Below are 17,958 nucleotides of genomic sequence, written 5' to 3'. Positions count from 1 at the left end.
TTTTGTAGGCCAGCTTTCATGATTGACCAAAAAGACAAGCTTTCTTGACATGCACTAGCTTATTATATTCTCTGAGAAATATATAAAGCGCGGACTCAGCAGGAGACCTCCAAGGGATTTCACCACTCAGAATACAACCGATTTAATTCCAAACTTTGAACATGAGGTAGATTGATCATGTAAAAATATATAGTAAAATATAAAATAATGCAGAAATAGCAGAAGCAAAAGAGAGATAAAAGAGACAATTAATTTTAGGGTAGTTCAGCCTTAAAGGCCGTCGTTCACTACTATGAAGTGCCCTTATGGCTACATCTTTATTGCATTCAACTGCTTATTATTGTCTTGCTATGTAAAAGGTATTTTACAGAGAAGATAAGGTGTGGTAAATAATGTAAGGTAGACCAAATAAGGTATGAAATTTATGATAGGCCTATAAAGAAACTAAATCAAGGCTTAATATGGAAAAATAGCATAACATATAAAAAATATTCTAACACCCCCTTGAGTTTGGAAAGAGAATGAATTGATTTATTTTATTTTATTTTTTTAAACTGGATGAGTGTGAGCTTGTCGTTCAGAACCATTGATGAAGCAAATAATTATATTGTGTGGCACTCGTAGAAAATTTGATGTGAGCTCAGATGATCTAAAATTGCACAAATACACCGATCTGGGGTTGAAAAACCAAATTTGGTCTTTGTTTTGCCGAGACTATATATATATGGTGGCGGCGCATGGATGTACGACTGGTGACGTATGGAGGATCTGTTGGTGTCGATGCTTCCATAGATTGAGAGATTTGTACTTTGAAAACTTGATTTTGGCTTTAGATTTTTAAAATCGATTTTGAGGAAGGCTGAGAAAATACTGACAGCGGTAGCGATAACATGTGGACTAGAGCATATGGACTCCTAATTTTTGTCAAGTGCAAAGAAGCATTTGGTGTGCACTGCTTTCACACCAAATAAATGCTTAAATGAGAAAAAATTGCACGGACAGCAAAAGAAAGATTATGAGAGATATCAAGAAAACAGTGACTCTGATAACATGTAGAAATATATAATAAAATATAAAATGCACGAGAAATAGCGAGAGAGAAAAAAGACAAGAAATTTTGGATTGGTTTAGTCTTATAGGCCGGCCTCCGTCCACACTATAAAGTGTCTTTATGGCTACATCTTTATTGTATTCAACTATTTATTATTGTTTTACAATTTATGGTATTTATAGAGAAGCTAAGATATGATAAAAGGCAACATAGGCTAAATAAATTAAAGTAGCTAGGGAATTTATGATAAGCCTAAAATAAACTAAATAAAGGCTAGCTTAATTAAGATGTAAAATAGCTTGAGATAGAAAATATTCTAATATGAAAAATATTCTAACAGATGATAAAATTGAAAATGGAATAAGACATTTATAAAGAAGCTATGACCAGGATATATACTAGACGACGTGTCACGGGGCAAATTTTTCGCACCAAACAAGCCACGTGATGGCCCTTAGCAAAGCACCAAGCAGTGCCAAGGCAGCCAACACACCAACAGAGGTTAGGGAAGGGTAATCACAACACAACAGAATTTTACAGGAGCAACACCTCCCAACTTTTACACTCAACCAAACCGAATGTACAAAGACAATGACCAGGGCCCTTACAACACAATGGAACCCTTAGCCACAATATGAACTCGGCCACCAAGGCTTACAATAGGAAATCACATGCACTCATGTTTCCTCACAGCAGCTCCCTCACAAGACTCCTTCACAATGTAGCTTCCAGCTTGCTTTGAATGAGAGCCCCAGCAGCCCTCTTATAGCCACCAGGAGGGAGAGCTTTGCTGCTGTGGGCTGCCACCTGGCTGCAGCCCACAGCATGGTGCAACAAGGTCACTTCCAGCAGCAACTTGCCACCTGGATCGTGCTCCCTGGTCCATTTGAATTCGCCCACTGCCCTTGCTTTGCTTGCTGCCCCAAGGCAGCCCTTACAGGCACACTTGCAAGCATGGTAGAACACCATGCTGCCCACTGTAGCAGGCCATCATCAGGCAATGGGCTTGGCCAGCGCCCCACACAAGCCCACTGCCACACTCAAGCTTGTTCTAGCATCCCAGCTCCACTGCAAGGTCATCATTGAACCATGGCATAGCAGGTTCTCTCCAGCAAGGCAAGGCAGGGGCGCCATGTGGCTGGTGCAGCAAGCCACACCATGCCTTAGTCAAACAGCACCATAACTTGGACAGGGCAGTGCCACCACGTGGCCACTGCCTGCAGGCACTTCTCCAGCATTTCTCAAGGACATCTTGGGCGCCATGTGGCCCCTCTCAGCAGCATACAGCACCATGGTCAGACAGACAAGCATACAAAGGGCCTGGGCCACGCCCAGCCCACTCACACAAGCCATCCCAGCACCCATGCGCCCCACAGCAGCTCTTGGGCCATCAGTAGCATGCCCAAGCACCTTGACAATGCATGGGCCATCGCCCAACCAAACAATCAGCAGGGCTGGAACAAATCCAACCTTCATCTTAGCCCAAAGCATGCCTCCCTCATGCCAGGGCATGGTGGTCAGCAAGGGTGTTTGGCAAACCCAAGCTGCCACCATGACAGCCATGTCACGGCTGTGACAAACCACCCCCACCAGATGAAGTCGACGCCCTCGTCGACTGGGTGGCTAGATACTCCAGGACTTTGTCCTCAAACTGCCATAGGGTGGTGTCCCTTTCCCATGTTGCCTCTGAGATGGGTGAGCCTCTCCACTGAACCAGATAAAATGTTCTCCAATTCTTCTTGTGTTGGCCCTCCCTTTTGTGGTCCAAAATTTTCTCCACTTTCTGTTCAAACTCCTTCTGAACATTGGGTGGTGCTCTTCTTGGTTTACCACGGCTTGGCTCCTCAACATCTTCATGGTATGGCTTGAGGAGACTCACATGGAAGGTGGGATGCACCTTCAATCTTTCAGGCAGCTTCAATCGATAGGCAACATTGCCTACTCTTTTTACCACCTCAAAGGGACCATCATACTTGGGCATCAGCCCCTTGTGGATCACTCCCCTTCGAAATTTCCTCAGAATTTTGTGGGGTAGCTTCAGCATCACCTTGTCCCCAACAGAAAACTCCAAGTGTCGCCGCTTCTCATCGGCAAACTTCTTCATACGTTTCTGAGCTTTGGCCAAACTGTCCTTGGCATGTTCCAGCAACTCTTGCCTTTCTCTAACAAATCTGAAGGCAGCAGGACATCTTCCTCCTGTTTTTTGTGCTGCAACTTCATGAGGGGCCAAGGGTTGATGGCCAAAAACCAGCTCAGATGGACTCATCCCAGTTGCAGAGGACTTGTTCAAGTTGTATGCAAACTGGGCAACGTCCAACAATTCCAACCAATTTTTCTGGTTTGTTGAAGCATAATGCCTCAAGTAGTCTTCAAGCAAAGCATTGACCCTTTCTGTCTGCCCATCTGTTTGAGGGTGATAGCCAGTAGAGAACTTCAATTCTGACCCCATCATGTTGAACAAGGCAGTCCAAAACCGCCCAGTAAACCTGGGATCTCTATCACTCACAATGTCTTCAGGCAGCCCAAAGATCTTCACTACTTGGGCAAAGAATAGCTTGGCAGCCAACTCAGCAGGGCAACTTGCTGGCACTGCAATAAAGACTGCATACTTTGAGAATCTGTCCACAACCACCATCACAGCATTCATCCCTTCCACAGCAGGGAAACCCCCAACGAAATCCATGGAAACTGAGGCCCAAGGCCTGTCTGGAACAGGGAGAGGTTGCAGCAGGCCAGCTTCCCTCCTCTGCTCCCTCTTGTCCTGTTGGCACACCAGACAAGTCTTCACGTACAGCTCCACTTCTTCCCCTAGGCGAGGCCAGTAATAAGCTCTGGACAGAAGAGCAAACATCCTTTCCCTCCCAGGATGTCCAGCCCATTTGGAGTCATGAGACTCCTTCAATAGCTCACGTCGTATGGCACCAGCAGGGACATATAATCGATGGCCTTTGGCATACAACAAGCCATCTTCCAGCCAATACCGACGAACGATACCTTGCTTGACTGATTCTGCTAGCTTCAAATAAGCATTATCAGTCTTTGCTGCCTCCTTGATTCTGTCCAAGAAGTTGGACTCAACTCTGGACAAAGCAGCAACCACCTCATCAGCATGCTTGCGGCTCAATGCATCAGCAACCTGGTTGTGTTTGCCAGGTTTGTGTACCCACACAAAGTCATACTCTTGTAAAAACTCCTGCCATCGAGCCTGCTTTGCTGACAACTTCTTTTGAGTTTGAAAGAAGGTGTTGGCAGCATTGTCGGTGCGAACCACAAACTTGGTTCCCAGCAAGTATACTCTCCATACTAGCAAACAATGAACAACAGCCAGCATTTCTTTCTCATGGGCAGAATACCTCTGCTCAGCCTCCTTCAACTTTCTGCTCTCATAGGCAACTGGATGCCCTTCTTGCACCAACACACCCCCAATGGCTCTATCTGAGGCATCAGTGTGCACTTCGAATGGTAGTTCAAAGTCAGGCAGGTGCAGGACAGGTTCACTTGCAACAGCAGCTTTCAACTTGTCGAAGGCGGCCTGGCATTGATCTGTCCAACGCCACTGCCTATCTTTCTTCAGCAGGTCAGTGAGGGGAGCTGCCTTCTTTGAATAGGCAGCAATGAACTTTCTGTAATAGTTGGCCAGCCCAAGGAACGAGCGCAATCCCGACACTGTCTTGGGTGGTGACCAGTCTTGGATGGCCTTCACCTTGCCTTCATCCATTAATATCTTCCCTGCACTGATTTTGTGGCCTAGGAACAGAATCTCCCTGCGAGCAAACTCACACTTCTCTTTCTTTACATAAAGAGAGTTCTCCCTCAACCGAGTTAGAACCAACCTTAGATGGCTTAAATGATTAACAAAAGACTCACTGTATACCACAATGTCATCAAGATAGACAACCACAAATTTATCTATGTAATCATAAAAGACATCATTCATAAGGTTGCAAAAGGTAGCAGGGGCATTGGTGAGGCCAAAAGGCATCATAAGAAATTCAAAAGAGCCATACCGAGTTACACAGGTTGTCTTGGGCTCATCCCCCTCTGCAATTCTCACTTGCCAATAACCAGAACGCAAGTCCAGCTTGGTGTAGTAGGATGCCCTGCTCAATCGATCGAAGAGGTCTTGGATAAGGGGCACAGGGTATTTGTTCTTCACTGTAACCTTGTTCAAAGCCCTATAATCCACACACATTCGAAGCGATCCATCCTTCTTCTTTTGGAAGAGCACTGGGGCACCATAGGGAGCTTTGGAGGGCTGGATGAAACCTGTTTCCAGCAACTCAGTAAGCTGCCTCTGCAATTCTGCCAACTCTTTTGGCGACATTCTGTATGGTGCACGAGCAGGTGGTGTTGAACCAGGCAGCAACTCAATTCTATGGTCAACATTTCGTCTAGGAGGAAGAGTTTTGGGCAACTCAGGAGGCATGACATCCTCAAACTCTTCCAACAAACTCAGCACCTGTTCTGGTGCATCCACACACGACTCCTCCTTGACTTCTCTCAAAGCAGCCAAGTAAGTAACATCTCCTCTTCTCAGGCCATGTTTGAGTTGCATGGCTGAGAGGGCACCATCCTTACTACTGCCATGGGGAGGTGGTGCCTCCTTAATGGCCTTCACATAGCAAGGGTGTGCCTTGTCCATGATCAACATTCCCCTCAAAAAGGGCATGGGTGCTGCCTCAGCCAGCACAAAGAACTCATTTCCAAGAATAATGTCAAAATCATCCAAGGGAACCACAAGAAAGTTTACCTCTCCTGTCCACTCTCCGACCTTCAAGGAGACTGCATGAGCAATACCCACCACTGGCTGGGCTTCTGAGTTCACTGCCTTCAGCTTGCTTGGGCACTTGCTCAGCTTTAGCCCCAACCTAGTTATCATGCGTGCTGCCACGAAGTTGTGTGTAGCCCCTGTGTCTAGCATGGCCATGGACTTTGAGGAGTTGGCCTCCACAGGAACATACATTAGCACAGTAGATGGTTCTGCCTTTAGAGCATTCAACCGCATCTGGAGGGGGTTCATTCGAGCTTGAAATTCCCCACCCCCAGCTTCTGGACCTTCCTCTGTGACTAGAGCATTCAGCTTCTCCTTCTTTGGGCAATCCCTTGCCCTATGGGGACCATTGCATATGAAGCAACCAAGATTGTTCTTGTTGGGCTGCGGTTTGTCAACAACCCTGCCCTTGCCCTTCTCGGTTTTCCCCTTGAACTTGGGCTTCTCATTGCCCATCTTCTTCTTACCCTTGTCTTTCGACTTAGGTTTAGGTTTCTCCCCATCTTCTTTGCTCTGTCGAAAATCAACCAAGGCATCAGCAGCAGCCATGGCAGATGGGAGGTCACGTACCCCCTGCCTTCTTAGCTCAAGTTGAGCCCACACTTGTAATCCTGATGTGAAATTGTATAGTTTGTCGGCCTCCGACATGTCTCTGATATCCAGCATCAAAGAACTAAACTGTTTCACATACTCCCTTACTGAGGTTGTGTGCTTCAACTTCTTGAGGGAGTCCCTTGCAACCCATGCAGTGTTGCAAGGAAGAAACTGATCTCTCAGCTCCTTTCGAAGTGCTTCCCAGTTGGTGATCTTTGGCCTACCAGAATCGTCATCTTCCCTGGTACGCCACCATAGCTTTGCATCGCCATCCAGATACATGGTGGTGATGGTGACACGTTCTGTTTCTGGAATACGAGCAGCCCGAAAATACTGCTCCATATCCCATAGGAAGTTTTCCAACTCCTTAGCACTTCTAGCACCCCCAAAGGGCTTAGGTTCTGGAACCTTCAGCTTGGCCGTGGCCTCCCCACCAGTAGGTAAGCCACGAATAGCCCTTTTGAGAATGTCTAAATCAGCATCAAAGCGGGCTGAAAACCCTTTGATATCATCTTGCATGGACTCGATCTCTTCACCCATACCTTCAAACCGGTGAGCTGCAAGGTCAGCTTGCTCCTCAGCTCTTTCTTCCAACCGTTGCAAGGCCCTTGCACTATGGGCATCAAGGGACGACTGCAAGTCTGAGATAGACTTCTGAGCAGCAGCCAACTGCTCCATAATAGTAGTGGAGGAGGACTCCTCCGCAGGAACACCTAGCAAGGCTTCAAGCCTGGCTACTCTTTCCCGCAAGTCTTGTGTAGAGCCACCTGCCATGACCCCAACCGTGCTCTGATACCAATTGTCACGGGGCAAATTTTTCGCACCAAACAAGCCACGTGATGGCCCTTAGCAAAGCACCAAGCAGTGCCAAGGCAGCCAACACACCAACAGAGGTTAGGGAAGGGTAATCACAACACAACAGAATTTTACAGGAGCAACACCTCCCAACTTTTACACTCAACCAAACCGAATGTACAAAGACAATGACCAGGGCCCTTACAACACAATGGAACCCTTAGCCACAATATGAACTCGGCCACCAAGGCTTACAATAGGAAATCACATGCACTCATGTTTCCTCACAGCAGCTCCCTCACAAGACTCCTTCACAATGTAGCTTCCAGCTTGCTTTGAATGAGAGCCCCAGCAGCCCTCTTATAGCCACCAGGAGGGAGAGCTTTGCTGCTGTGGGCTGCCACCTGGCTGCAGCCCACAGCATGGTGCAACAAGGTCACTTCCAGCAGCAACTTGCCACCTGGATCGTGCTCCCTGGTCCATTTGAATTCGCCCACTGCCCTTGCTTTGCTTGCTGCCCCAAGGCAGCCCTTGCAGGCACACTTGCAAGCATGGTAGAACACCATGCTGCCCACTGTAGCAGGCCATCATCAGGCAATGGGCTTGGCCAGCGCCCCACACAAGCCCACTGCCACACTCAAGCTTGTTCTAGCATCCCAGCTCCACTGCAAGGTCATCATTGAACCATGGCATAGCAGGTTCTCTCCAGCAAGGCAAGGCAGGGGCGCCATGTGGCTGGTGCAGCAAGCCACACCATGCCTTAGTCAAACAGCACCATAACTTGGACAGGGCAGTGCCACCACGTGGCCACTGCCTGCAGGCACTTCTCCAGCATTTCTCAAGGACATCTTGGGCGCCATGTGGCCCCTCTCAGCAGCATACAGCACCATGGTCAGACAGACAAGCATACAAAGGGCCTGGGCCACGCCCAGCCCACTCACACAAGCCATCCCAGCACCCATGCGCCCCACAGCAGCTCTTGGGCCATCAGTAGCATGCCCAAGCACCTTGACAATGCATGGGCCATCGCCCAACCAAACAATCAGCAGGGCTGGAACAAATCCAACCTTCATCTTAGCCCAAAGCATGCCTCCCTCATGCCAGGGCATGGTGGTCAGCAAGGGTGTTTGGCAAACCCAAGCTGCCACCATGACAGCCATGTCACGGCTGTGACACGACGACTCCAGTCCATGCCCCCAGTGGAAACTGGAAACACACCTAACCCAACTAAAACCAAACTTTATCACTTTAATATTTTAAAGAAATTTATCATACAGATTTCCTTTCTTTCTCATAATTTTCTGGATGAAGCTAGCGTTTCTCCTTTTATTAATTAAAGATTTTTGGGTGGAGAATAATATTATGTTTATTTATTTATTTTTATAGATGAGTAAAAACAAAAATACAAGTATATACAAAAATAGAAAATTACAAAGTCCAAAATACAAAAGATTAAAAACTATATATATATAATCTTGATAACAATCTAGTCATGGCTCTCGAGCTATAGGATTCTTGAAGGCAGAGAAGACAATTGGCGAGGTGGGTATCAACAAAGGAAATTCATCTCAACTAATTAGCTTTTCACCCAGCTTATGAGGGAGCTAGTTGGGGAGAATAAGAGGTAAGTTGTATAGTGGAAGATCGAGGAGACTCCATCTACGACTGTGAGGTAGAAAACTATTAATAAAGATCGCATATTTTTAAAGTCTAGATCTCAATCTAAAATTTCTAGTAGATCAAAATGGCTTTACAAAAGAGAGCAAGATGTATGTGTTGTAATGGAGGAAATATGCTACAGGCCAAGGAGATCAAAAGGAGCAACGGCACATGTAACCCACGCGCCACAATGGCATGTGGGGTACACGTGTGAGGGAGAGGGCAGATGGATAGCTAAGCGGCGACCGACAATTGAGGAGGAGGTGTGCCTGAGTGGTGGTGAATAATTGAAGGGTAAGGAAAAACAAATGGAATTCACCCCAAAAAACCAATTAAGAAAGCAGTTTTTGGTAGTAGTTGAGATGTAACCTAGCCAAACAGTACCATATATATTGTCTGCTTCTTGTTTGCATCCAAACACATATCTTATGATGTTTTGTGTTTGTTGCATCCGTACGTTATTCGACTACACTATCTGAAATTGACAAAAAATGGCATTTATGCCTCGGAAGAGTAACAACACGACTCTAATTTAGACCAGAAATGTCAAGTCGATTATGCAAATATATATATATATACTTTATCTTAATTTGAATGTTCAACGGCTTCCTTCCCCGTTCATATATGCCAGGATGACAAGGACAAAGGATAAGGATAATCTACATTGTATTTGACAGCATCCTCAGAAACAATTAACACTAAAAATGTATGTGCTATGACTTGAGTCAAATTAAAACAGCTTACCAGAAGTACGTATATATATATATGTTCTTGTTGAACAGCTTTTTCGATCTGCCAGCGAGTCCAAATTTGCAAATATGAATGGCAAGGACAATTTCTGAAAGAAATTGTTGGCCGAAGAAGCTATATATGTATGTAAAAATGGAATGTGAATATTGTTGTCTGAGAGAGATGAAATTAAATGAGATGAGATATATGCATGTGTTTAATGGAAAGCTGGGAGGATGACAAGATCTCTAAAAAAGGGTTGGCGATCGAATAGGTTCAGTTGATTAGCGTGTGGTGGGAGAGAGGATTGGAGAATTATAAAAGTTTCAGCGGAGCAGCTGCTGGGAGATCCTAATCCCACACTAACATTGACGAACAAAAAGTCTTTACAAAAATATAAAAGGTGCACAATCTTGCATGCACCCCGACAACGGATAAGGTTGTGCAGGGTTTATATATATATATATATTTATTGGATACTCTCATGTTGGTTCATAAATTAACAAGCTTTTTCATAGTACATAGTAAATTCCAGTGTCATGGTCCTGTCGTGTCGTCGTTACAGTACTTTAACGGACGTTAGGACAAGAGGATTCAATATTGTTCTTCTCGTTTCCTGAATGCACGTGGCTGCAAAGGAAGCCAGATTCATTCATATTATGGACAAGTTGCCACTATAAAATTCCAAACGTAAAGTATTAGCTAGGTTGATAGCATTAGCACCCGATATTATTCTTAATTCTGGATCCCTTTTTAATTTTCTGCGCTTATTCTTAGAAGATAGTATTGACTTTATATCCGGCAGGGACCAGGGGGGAAGGGGGACCAGCTCCCAGGTCGATCTCCTTTCTCTACCAGCTTTTTTTTTGTTTCTTAATTGTTTGAGGGATATCATGTGTGTTAAGTTGAGATGGCATTTTATATACTGTTAAAATATAATATAAAATAAAATATGAGAGGGATATGCGTAAGCACATTTTGAGAAGAAAGCTAAGAAGAATAATTATTTGAGATGGTTCGGTTGACTTTAGAGGTCTACCTCCACTGACCACTGTATAGTGCACAATAAAACTATATTGTTACCATAGATCTTGTACATATTTGTGTAACAATATGGTGTATTTATAGAGTATACATGCAATGGGAAGCTGAGATATGTTACCAAATGTGTGGAGATTGTGATAATATGGTAAGAAAATCATCTACATTTTAACATTCTCTCAAACTCAGGATAAAAGTTTGAATTTTAATTGAGCCGACTTGACAGCTTGACTCAAGGCAAGTTCGTTCGTTTGAGCTAAATCGAGTAGCCAGTAGCAAAGGAAAATGGTCGGAGGTGAAAAATGGTTGGCAAACCGTAAAGGTTGATGGAGGATGAAGGATGACAACCAGAGGTGGTGGAAGGTGGCCAGAAGCGTAGGACGACAACCAATGGTCTCTAGGATGGACTAAGGTTGAGGACTATTTATTTATTTATTATTATTATTATTTTCTAATTGAGGACTTGGGTTGTACTGTGAATTGGCTGAAGGCCAAGTCTAACTTGGCTTGGATCGGGCTGACTAGGCTCAAATTGGATTGAAAACCATGGGCTTGATTGCAGGTTGGGTCATGGGCTGGCATAGATCCACTAGATTAGATCAAGTTGACATTATTGACACGTGTATCATTTTGCGTGCGTGTTTTAATCTGAATGAGAATATTATCCCCACCGCAGCACCACAACTAACACCGGCGGGCGGGCGCGACCCAATGGCTCTTCTCCCTTCACTCCGCTTCCGCTATCGCCTCTTCACCCAGTCCTACTCCTTGAGACCAACACCACCAGCCATAGCTGCTTTGCTCTCACTCTCACTCCCACACCCCACAACTCCCAAACCCATTTCTCTCCTCCTCTCCACTCTCTCCCGCAAAGCCCCAGTAAAACCCCATGCGACCCCCAAAGACCCCACGCTGGTTCTGGGCAAAGACGAGCGCTTCTTGGTGGGCGCAGGCGGTGCCCAGCCGGTCGAGAATACGAGCGCTACCATTGCGGCCATTGTGACTTCGCTGGGTGGTCCGCCTGCTGCCGTCGGGATCGTTCGGCTGTCGGGTCCCTCTGCGGTGGCTATCGTCGGCCGCGTGTTCCGTCCAGCGAGGACAAAGAAGAGGAAAAGCCTTAATGGCGGCTCGTCTTCGTGGCGGCCTGCCAGTCATGTCGTCGAGTACGGCGTCGTTTCGGACCCTCATGGGAACGTGGTCGACGAGGTATTTAGTCTTTTATCTTCATCAGTCATCACCATTGTACTTTTGTGATTTGAGTGATTGAACTTGGCTGTGTTGGAAGTGATCACTCATCGCAAACCGCTGATTTAATCAGTTAATAACATTCCCTTTAGCATGGGCTCAGATTCTCACTTGGTAAATGGGTCGAACACTTGAAATACTTGACGTAAGTTGAATGTAGATTGGGAGTTAGGTTTAGAACTTCATACCTACAAGCCAAACGGATGAGAAAGAGTGAATTTGATTATTTAATCAATATGTTCAGTAGGAAGTTTGGCTTGAATTATGGAATTGAAATTTGAGGTTGCTATTGTTTAAGCTACAAAAAATGGGCACAATGTGTATGGTTGAGTTGAATTTCAGTTGGGCTCTAAGAATAATAATAATTTTTTTTAAAAAAAAGTCAGTTTGGCTTCGAAACTTGCTTCGTATCTGGTATTGTGTCATGGAATATATACATATATTCTGAGTGGCTGTTTGTTACTCTCTGCTTCTTTTTGTCTTTTTTCTTTTTTTATTTACTAGGTTTTGGCAGTACCAATGTTGGCCCCAAGATCTTACACTCGTGAAGATGTGGTTGAACTTCAATGTCATGGGAGTGAAGTGTGTCTGAATCGTGTGTTGAGAGCTTGTCTAGCAGCTGGAGCAAGGCTTGCAGAGCCAGGTCAGTTTTTTCATTGCTATTAAAAAAAAAACTAGAATGGTTATGCTTTACTGTTTAAGTAGAAGACAAATTGATAAAGAGGAATTTGATTAATTATAGAGTATATGGATATGTTTACGTGTAAAGGTTGCTTCATATGGAATCTGCTATGAGATATCTTATTTTTTAAAGGTGACTTGGACTAGTATTTGACTAACAGACTGAGTGGTGTCCTTTGTGCATGGTTTCTGGACTGTGCCAAAGCTGATAAACATTGGCACTTGGAACTTATTAACTTTTTCTGGTGGGTTTTTCTTATGTAATTAATAGCCATTTAGGTAAGTCAATAAATGGGTGTTGCTCTAGGATTTAGTCTGTTAGTCTATTTAAGCGTCTCTTGAACTCCAATGACGGCAAATTTTGATGGAATAAAATTATGAGAAAATTATTCCCCCCCCCCCCCCCCCCCTTTCTCTCTCTCTGCTTTTCCCCCCTCCCTGATGGAACTCGTACATGTGTGCATAGCACATGCACATCCTTGTGCACATAGATTGGGTATACTTTTATATATAAGTTCATGCACGTAAATATTTGAGGTGTGGGAGGGAGGGAGAATTACATGAATACTAAGTTCTTCTTTCTGTCTTTTAGGAGAATTTACTCTCCGCGCCTTCCTGAATGGCCGCTTAGACCTCTCCCAAGCAGAAAATGTTGGAAAGCTGATTTCAGCCAAGTCTGTGGCTGCTGCAGATGCAGCACTAGCTGGAATTCAGGTATGTCTTCTTTTCATGACTCAGTTTTCATTGGCCTTTCTTTTTCTTTTTTTCAAGAAGTGTTTATGCTACCTTTATTCTAAGTTACCAGGAAATGCTGATATCGAAACACTGTGTTATTGTTATTATTGAAGTGTTAGTTGACTGCATGGTAAGCAGCGTTGAAATACCATCTTTCCTTTGACAGGGAGGCTTCTCTTCACTGGTGAAATCACTAAGAACACAGTGCATCGAGCTGCTTACTGAAATTGAAGCTCGCTTAGATTTCGATGATGAGATGCCACCACTAGATCTGAACCTAATTATGGCTAAAATACATGCCATGTCACAGGATGTTGAAAATGCACTGGAGACAGCCAATTATGACAAGCTTCTGCAATCTGGTTTACAGGTACAATCTGGTTTTGTATAGCTACATGTATAGAGAAGGGAGTTGGGGATGGACATAGATCCTTCCATCTATCCGGTGTATTGGAAAAAAAAAAAACTTATATTAATTATTTCCCAATATCTTGAAGCAACCTTCCTGGCTGATTGATATATCTTCACACACACAGACATGCCGAAACACATATTCAAGCAATAATATTCTATTTCCTTGAGATTCTAAGATGCCTGTATATCTATTTCTTTCTTATGGTTTTTTATTACTGAATTTACGACCAATATGTCTTCGAAATCATGATCAATTAGTTATGTTCTCTCATAACCATACTACATCATTACAGTGACGTAGTGCTCTTGAGTTAGATGGTTGTATATGGGGGCTATACGAGTATCCCACATTTAGTGGATTTTGCTCAGCTATGCATAAATCTCATTTATTCTTCTTTTGTTTTTATTTTCCTTTTCTTTTTCTCCTCTACCTCTGTGTTAATATTATGGATACAGGCGTCTTTGGTAATCAGTGTTTCTTGCAGCCTATTGATAGTGATGTTCTGATTCAAATTCTTACAGATAGCAATTGTTGGACGTCCAAATGTTGGGAAATCAAGCCTTCTTAATGCATGGAGCAAAGTATGTTGCAACCATTTTTAATCGGCATCAAATTTCATATGAATTTATATTTGATTTGTCAATGTTTTGAGTTATTCAGCATCCATATCTAGAGAGTCAATTTATCTTGGCTATTTCTGTTTTTTTCTTCTTCTCTCTCTCCCTCTCTCTCTCTCTTTCTCTCCCTAACAGAAGCATATAATAATTTAGTAGTACCACTCCTTTGGATTACTTATAATATGGCTAGTACCTAGCAAATTTATATACATGGTTTCTTGTGATCTCATCAAAGTTTTTTCTTTTTCTGGTTAGGTGTTTCTCCTATATGCTTCTTGTATACTTGAGTTGTGCCCTTTCGCTTTGCGCTAAATTTCGTTTACTTATAATATAAAAAAAAAAAAGTAGACTCGTGAAATTTATTTTGGGGCGGTGATAACTTGTCAATATATTGATAGTAGAAACAAGATCTACCTTGTGAAAGACAAGCCAAAAAAAAGAAAAAGACATATTTGATATATATGAAGATTTTGTTCAACTTCGCGTGTCTTCAATTTGTTCTTTTGTTTTTATCTTTACATAATAGCAGAAAATTGAGAACTAATTGACTGCCAGGTTTTAATTTTAGCATGCAGAGTGAGAGAGCAATAGTTACAGAAATTGCTGGAACCACTCGGGATGTGGTTGAAGCAAGTGTTGCAGTTCGCGGTATTCCTGTGACCCTTCTTGATACAGCCGGCATTAGGGAGACTGATGACATTGTGGAGAAAATAGGTAAGACTTCCTGCCTTGTGTAACTTTAGATGACATTTTAATGCTCCTTAAATTGACTATCAAAGTAAGAGTAGGTAGGAGGTCTAGAGGAACCTCACAAACAAGTTATTCAAGTAGATTTTTACAAATTTGAGTTGTTTCCGGTTACCATGTTTTTCACTTAATAATGAGGCTTTGAACAACCTAGGGAAAGTGAAGTAAGCCGTTGTGTTCTACAATGGAGTTGTGATGGGTTAATTGTATATTTAAGATCTTCCATTGAATGTTTATTTCTTTTAGTATTTTTTAATATAAGGACATTCTATTATTCAAAGAAACATGCTCATTCCACTTGTCATTCAAACATGATGAATTGGTTCCACTTGATGGAGCATTCAGATACGCCATAAAACTTGTCTGTTTTCTCTGACCAAAAAATTCAATACTAATGGTCTTCAAAACTATTGTGATTAATTAAGAAAAAAAATATTTGGGGATTGGAATAATGGACCAGTTGGGTAAGTGTTCTTTGAGTGAGTAAATGACTTGTGGGCATGTGTGTGTATGAAGTCGTCCTATTCAGTCACATCTTCAGTTATTGCTTAATGGTTTAGATCTACTTCTATCAATTGGTACTCACATTTCCATGACCATTTTCTTAAACAGGTGTAGAGAGATCTGAAGCAGTTGCTATGGGTGCTGATGTAATTATCATGACAGTAAGCGCTCTTGATGGTTGGACTTCCGAAGACACCAAACTTCTTGATAGGATTCAATCTAATAAGGTATTACCAGCAACTCATCTCTCAATTTTACATGTCAATTGAGATATTTGTCCTTGGTAGTTGATAGTTCAAACTCATGTTGTTCTATTCATTTTATATCATCATGTCCAATTAATTAACTTGTGTCAAGAGTTTATAATGTTAATGATTTCTTTTTTGAACTGCAGAAATCAATTGGATCTTCCTCCCCTATGATTCTTGTAATTAATAAAATAGACTCTGCTCCATCTGCTCGAACCAAATGGGTTGATAGGGATTGCAATTCTTTCACCAAGTATGTTTTTACATGTGCTATTACCAGCGAAGGAATACATGATTTGGAGTCTGCAATATCAGAAATTGTGGGTCTCAACAAGATTCCTGCAGGAGGACGCAGATGGTCTGTGAACCAGGTTAGCTACCTATTCCTATGTATGTGAATTCAAAACCTGAAACCCCACCCACCAACTTCCATTTTTCTTTACTTTTAGTCCATATGTGGAGCTGTCAGCTGTGGCCAAAGGTAGAAGAGTTGATCAGTATTGAGTATTTGATTCAATTCATGGTCTGGTTAATTTCTGATTGATCCATGTCATATTGTTGGTAATACATCAGAGGCAATGCGAGCAGCTTGTTTGGACCAAGGAAGCTCTTTCAAGGTTGAAATCATCAATAGAGGAGGAACTGCCTCTTGACTTTTGGACGATTGATTTGAGAGATGCTGCATTGGCCCTTGGGCAGATTAGTGGAGAAGACATCTCTGAAGAAGTTTTGTCCAACATATTTGGCAAGTTCTGTATTGGTAAATAGAGATAGCGGATGGGGATTTTCTTTGCAACCTCCTGTCCAAAGAGTAAGGGGGCAAGGAAATTGCAGAAAATTTGGTAGAGAGGTCTCCCTGTCTGAGCAAGGGAGGGCCCCATCAGGCCCCTCACATCCCCCTGCCCTATATGTGAAACATGATCTGAGATACGAAATTTTGTTTTTGGTTTTTTTTTTTTTTCTAAAAATAATTTCGGGTGTCTGATAGCATATAAGATCTTCACTGATGGTGACTGATAGCCATCTAAATGCTTACACAGATTATAACAATTATAGATGTTTGAATAGCACCAACCATATGATTGGGTATGTGCTGAGCACAGAGAGGTTTTGAACTTTTGTCTATTGCACCTTGAAATATGCATACAACCAACCATACACGTACAAGAGGTCATATATTACAAGGGGCTTTTTTGGGTAATTGGATATTCTCCAATTAATATCTGGCCAAATCACAAATTCAAAGGGTGTGGACTCTACTCCAATATGAAGGATCATCATACTAATATTGCAAAAATAAACAATGGGGGTGCAACCGACACCTGTTTCAGGACGGCAAGCGGTAGGTAATGACAAAAGATTAATTAATTGGATGTTAGATATCAACAATAAGACGGTTTTTCCACTCAAATCCAACATCAAATCCACTTTAAATTTGATTCGTTTTTCAGAGAGTTAAAGATTCGTAAGCCAAAATGTGCTTCAAACTCAGAAGAGAACTAACCAGGGAAGAATTGAAGGAGAAGGGGAAGAGAAAGAAAGCAAAGCAGGCCAAAGAGAAGGAGAAAAGAAAAAGAGAAGAGAGTGAGAGGAAGGAAGAGGAAGAGGAGAGAAGAGAAAGATAAGGAGAAGAAGAAACAGGCACAAGAGGAGATGAAGAAGAAAAAAGAGAAGGAAAAGAAGAAACACGAAGAATTGAAGAGAAAGGAAAGAGAGAAGAAAGAGAAACTGAAGCACAAGATGAAGTAGTAATGTTCAACGGGAAAAAAATTTTGAATTCTCTTTTTTAGTTGGAAAATAAAGATGGATTCTTGCTCGGCATAGCATATTTTCTATTCAATGAGGCTGCATGGTGGCCATTAAGAGTATTATAAACGCCATCTATTAGATATGGAAAATGTTGTAGCCGGAATTTGTGAAACCCCTTTGTTTTACTCGCACAAGGACGGATCCACTGTTGTATATGTTGTCACACGGTAAATATGTTATTGTGTAATAACATAACATTATGCACAGTAAAATATATATTTTTTCTACATTTCACTTCAAATGGAAAGGATCGCACTCCTATGTGTTTTAAGGGATATACAGCAAAAAACTCTTACGATTCTCGCTGGCCCAAACTC

The 17,958-nt window shown here is 42.7% G+C and overlaps 1 protein-coding gene across 2 annotated transcripts; it reads left to right on the top strand.

The window, feature by feature from the left end:
* Positions 1-11,320: 11,320 nt before the first annotated feature.
* LOC132167934 (tRNA modification GTPase) lies at positions 11,321-17,010 on the top strand. Of its 2 annotated transcripts, none has more exons than XM_059578981.2 (9): positions 11,321-11,846; positions 12,390-12,528; positions 13,159-13,280; positions 13,468-13,671; positions 14,238-14,297; positions 14,909-15,047; positions 15,693-15,811; positions 15,979-16,203; positions 16,406-17,010. In XM_059578981.2, exons 1-9 carry the CDS (start codon positions 11,352-11,354, stop codon positions 16,598-16,600), a joined length of 1,698 nt encoding a protein of 565 aa, XP_059434964.2. In that variant the 5' UTR covers positions 11,321-11,351; the 3' UTR covers positions 16,601-17,010. The 2 variants fall into 2 exon arrangements, with proteins under 2 accessions (XP_059434964.2, XP_088369778.1); XM_088513652.1 differs by lacking the exon at positions 16,406-17,010 and adding an exon at positions 16,282-16,399.
* Positions 17,011-17,958: the final 948 nt, after the last annotated feature.

This window comes from Corylus avellana, chromosome 2, assembly GCF_965113065.1.
Source record: "Corylus avellana chromosome 2, dhCorAvel1.hap1.2, whole genome shotgun sequence".
Classification (NCBI taxonomy): Eukaryota; Viridiplantae; Streptophyta; class Magnoliopsida; order Fagales; family Betulaceae; genus Corylus; species Corylus avellana.
This window is presented reverse-complemented; position numbering and strand designations above follow the sequence as displayed.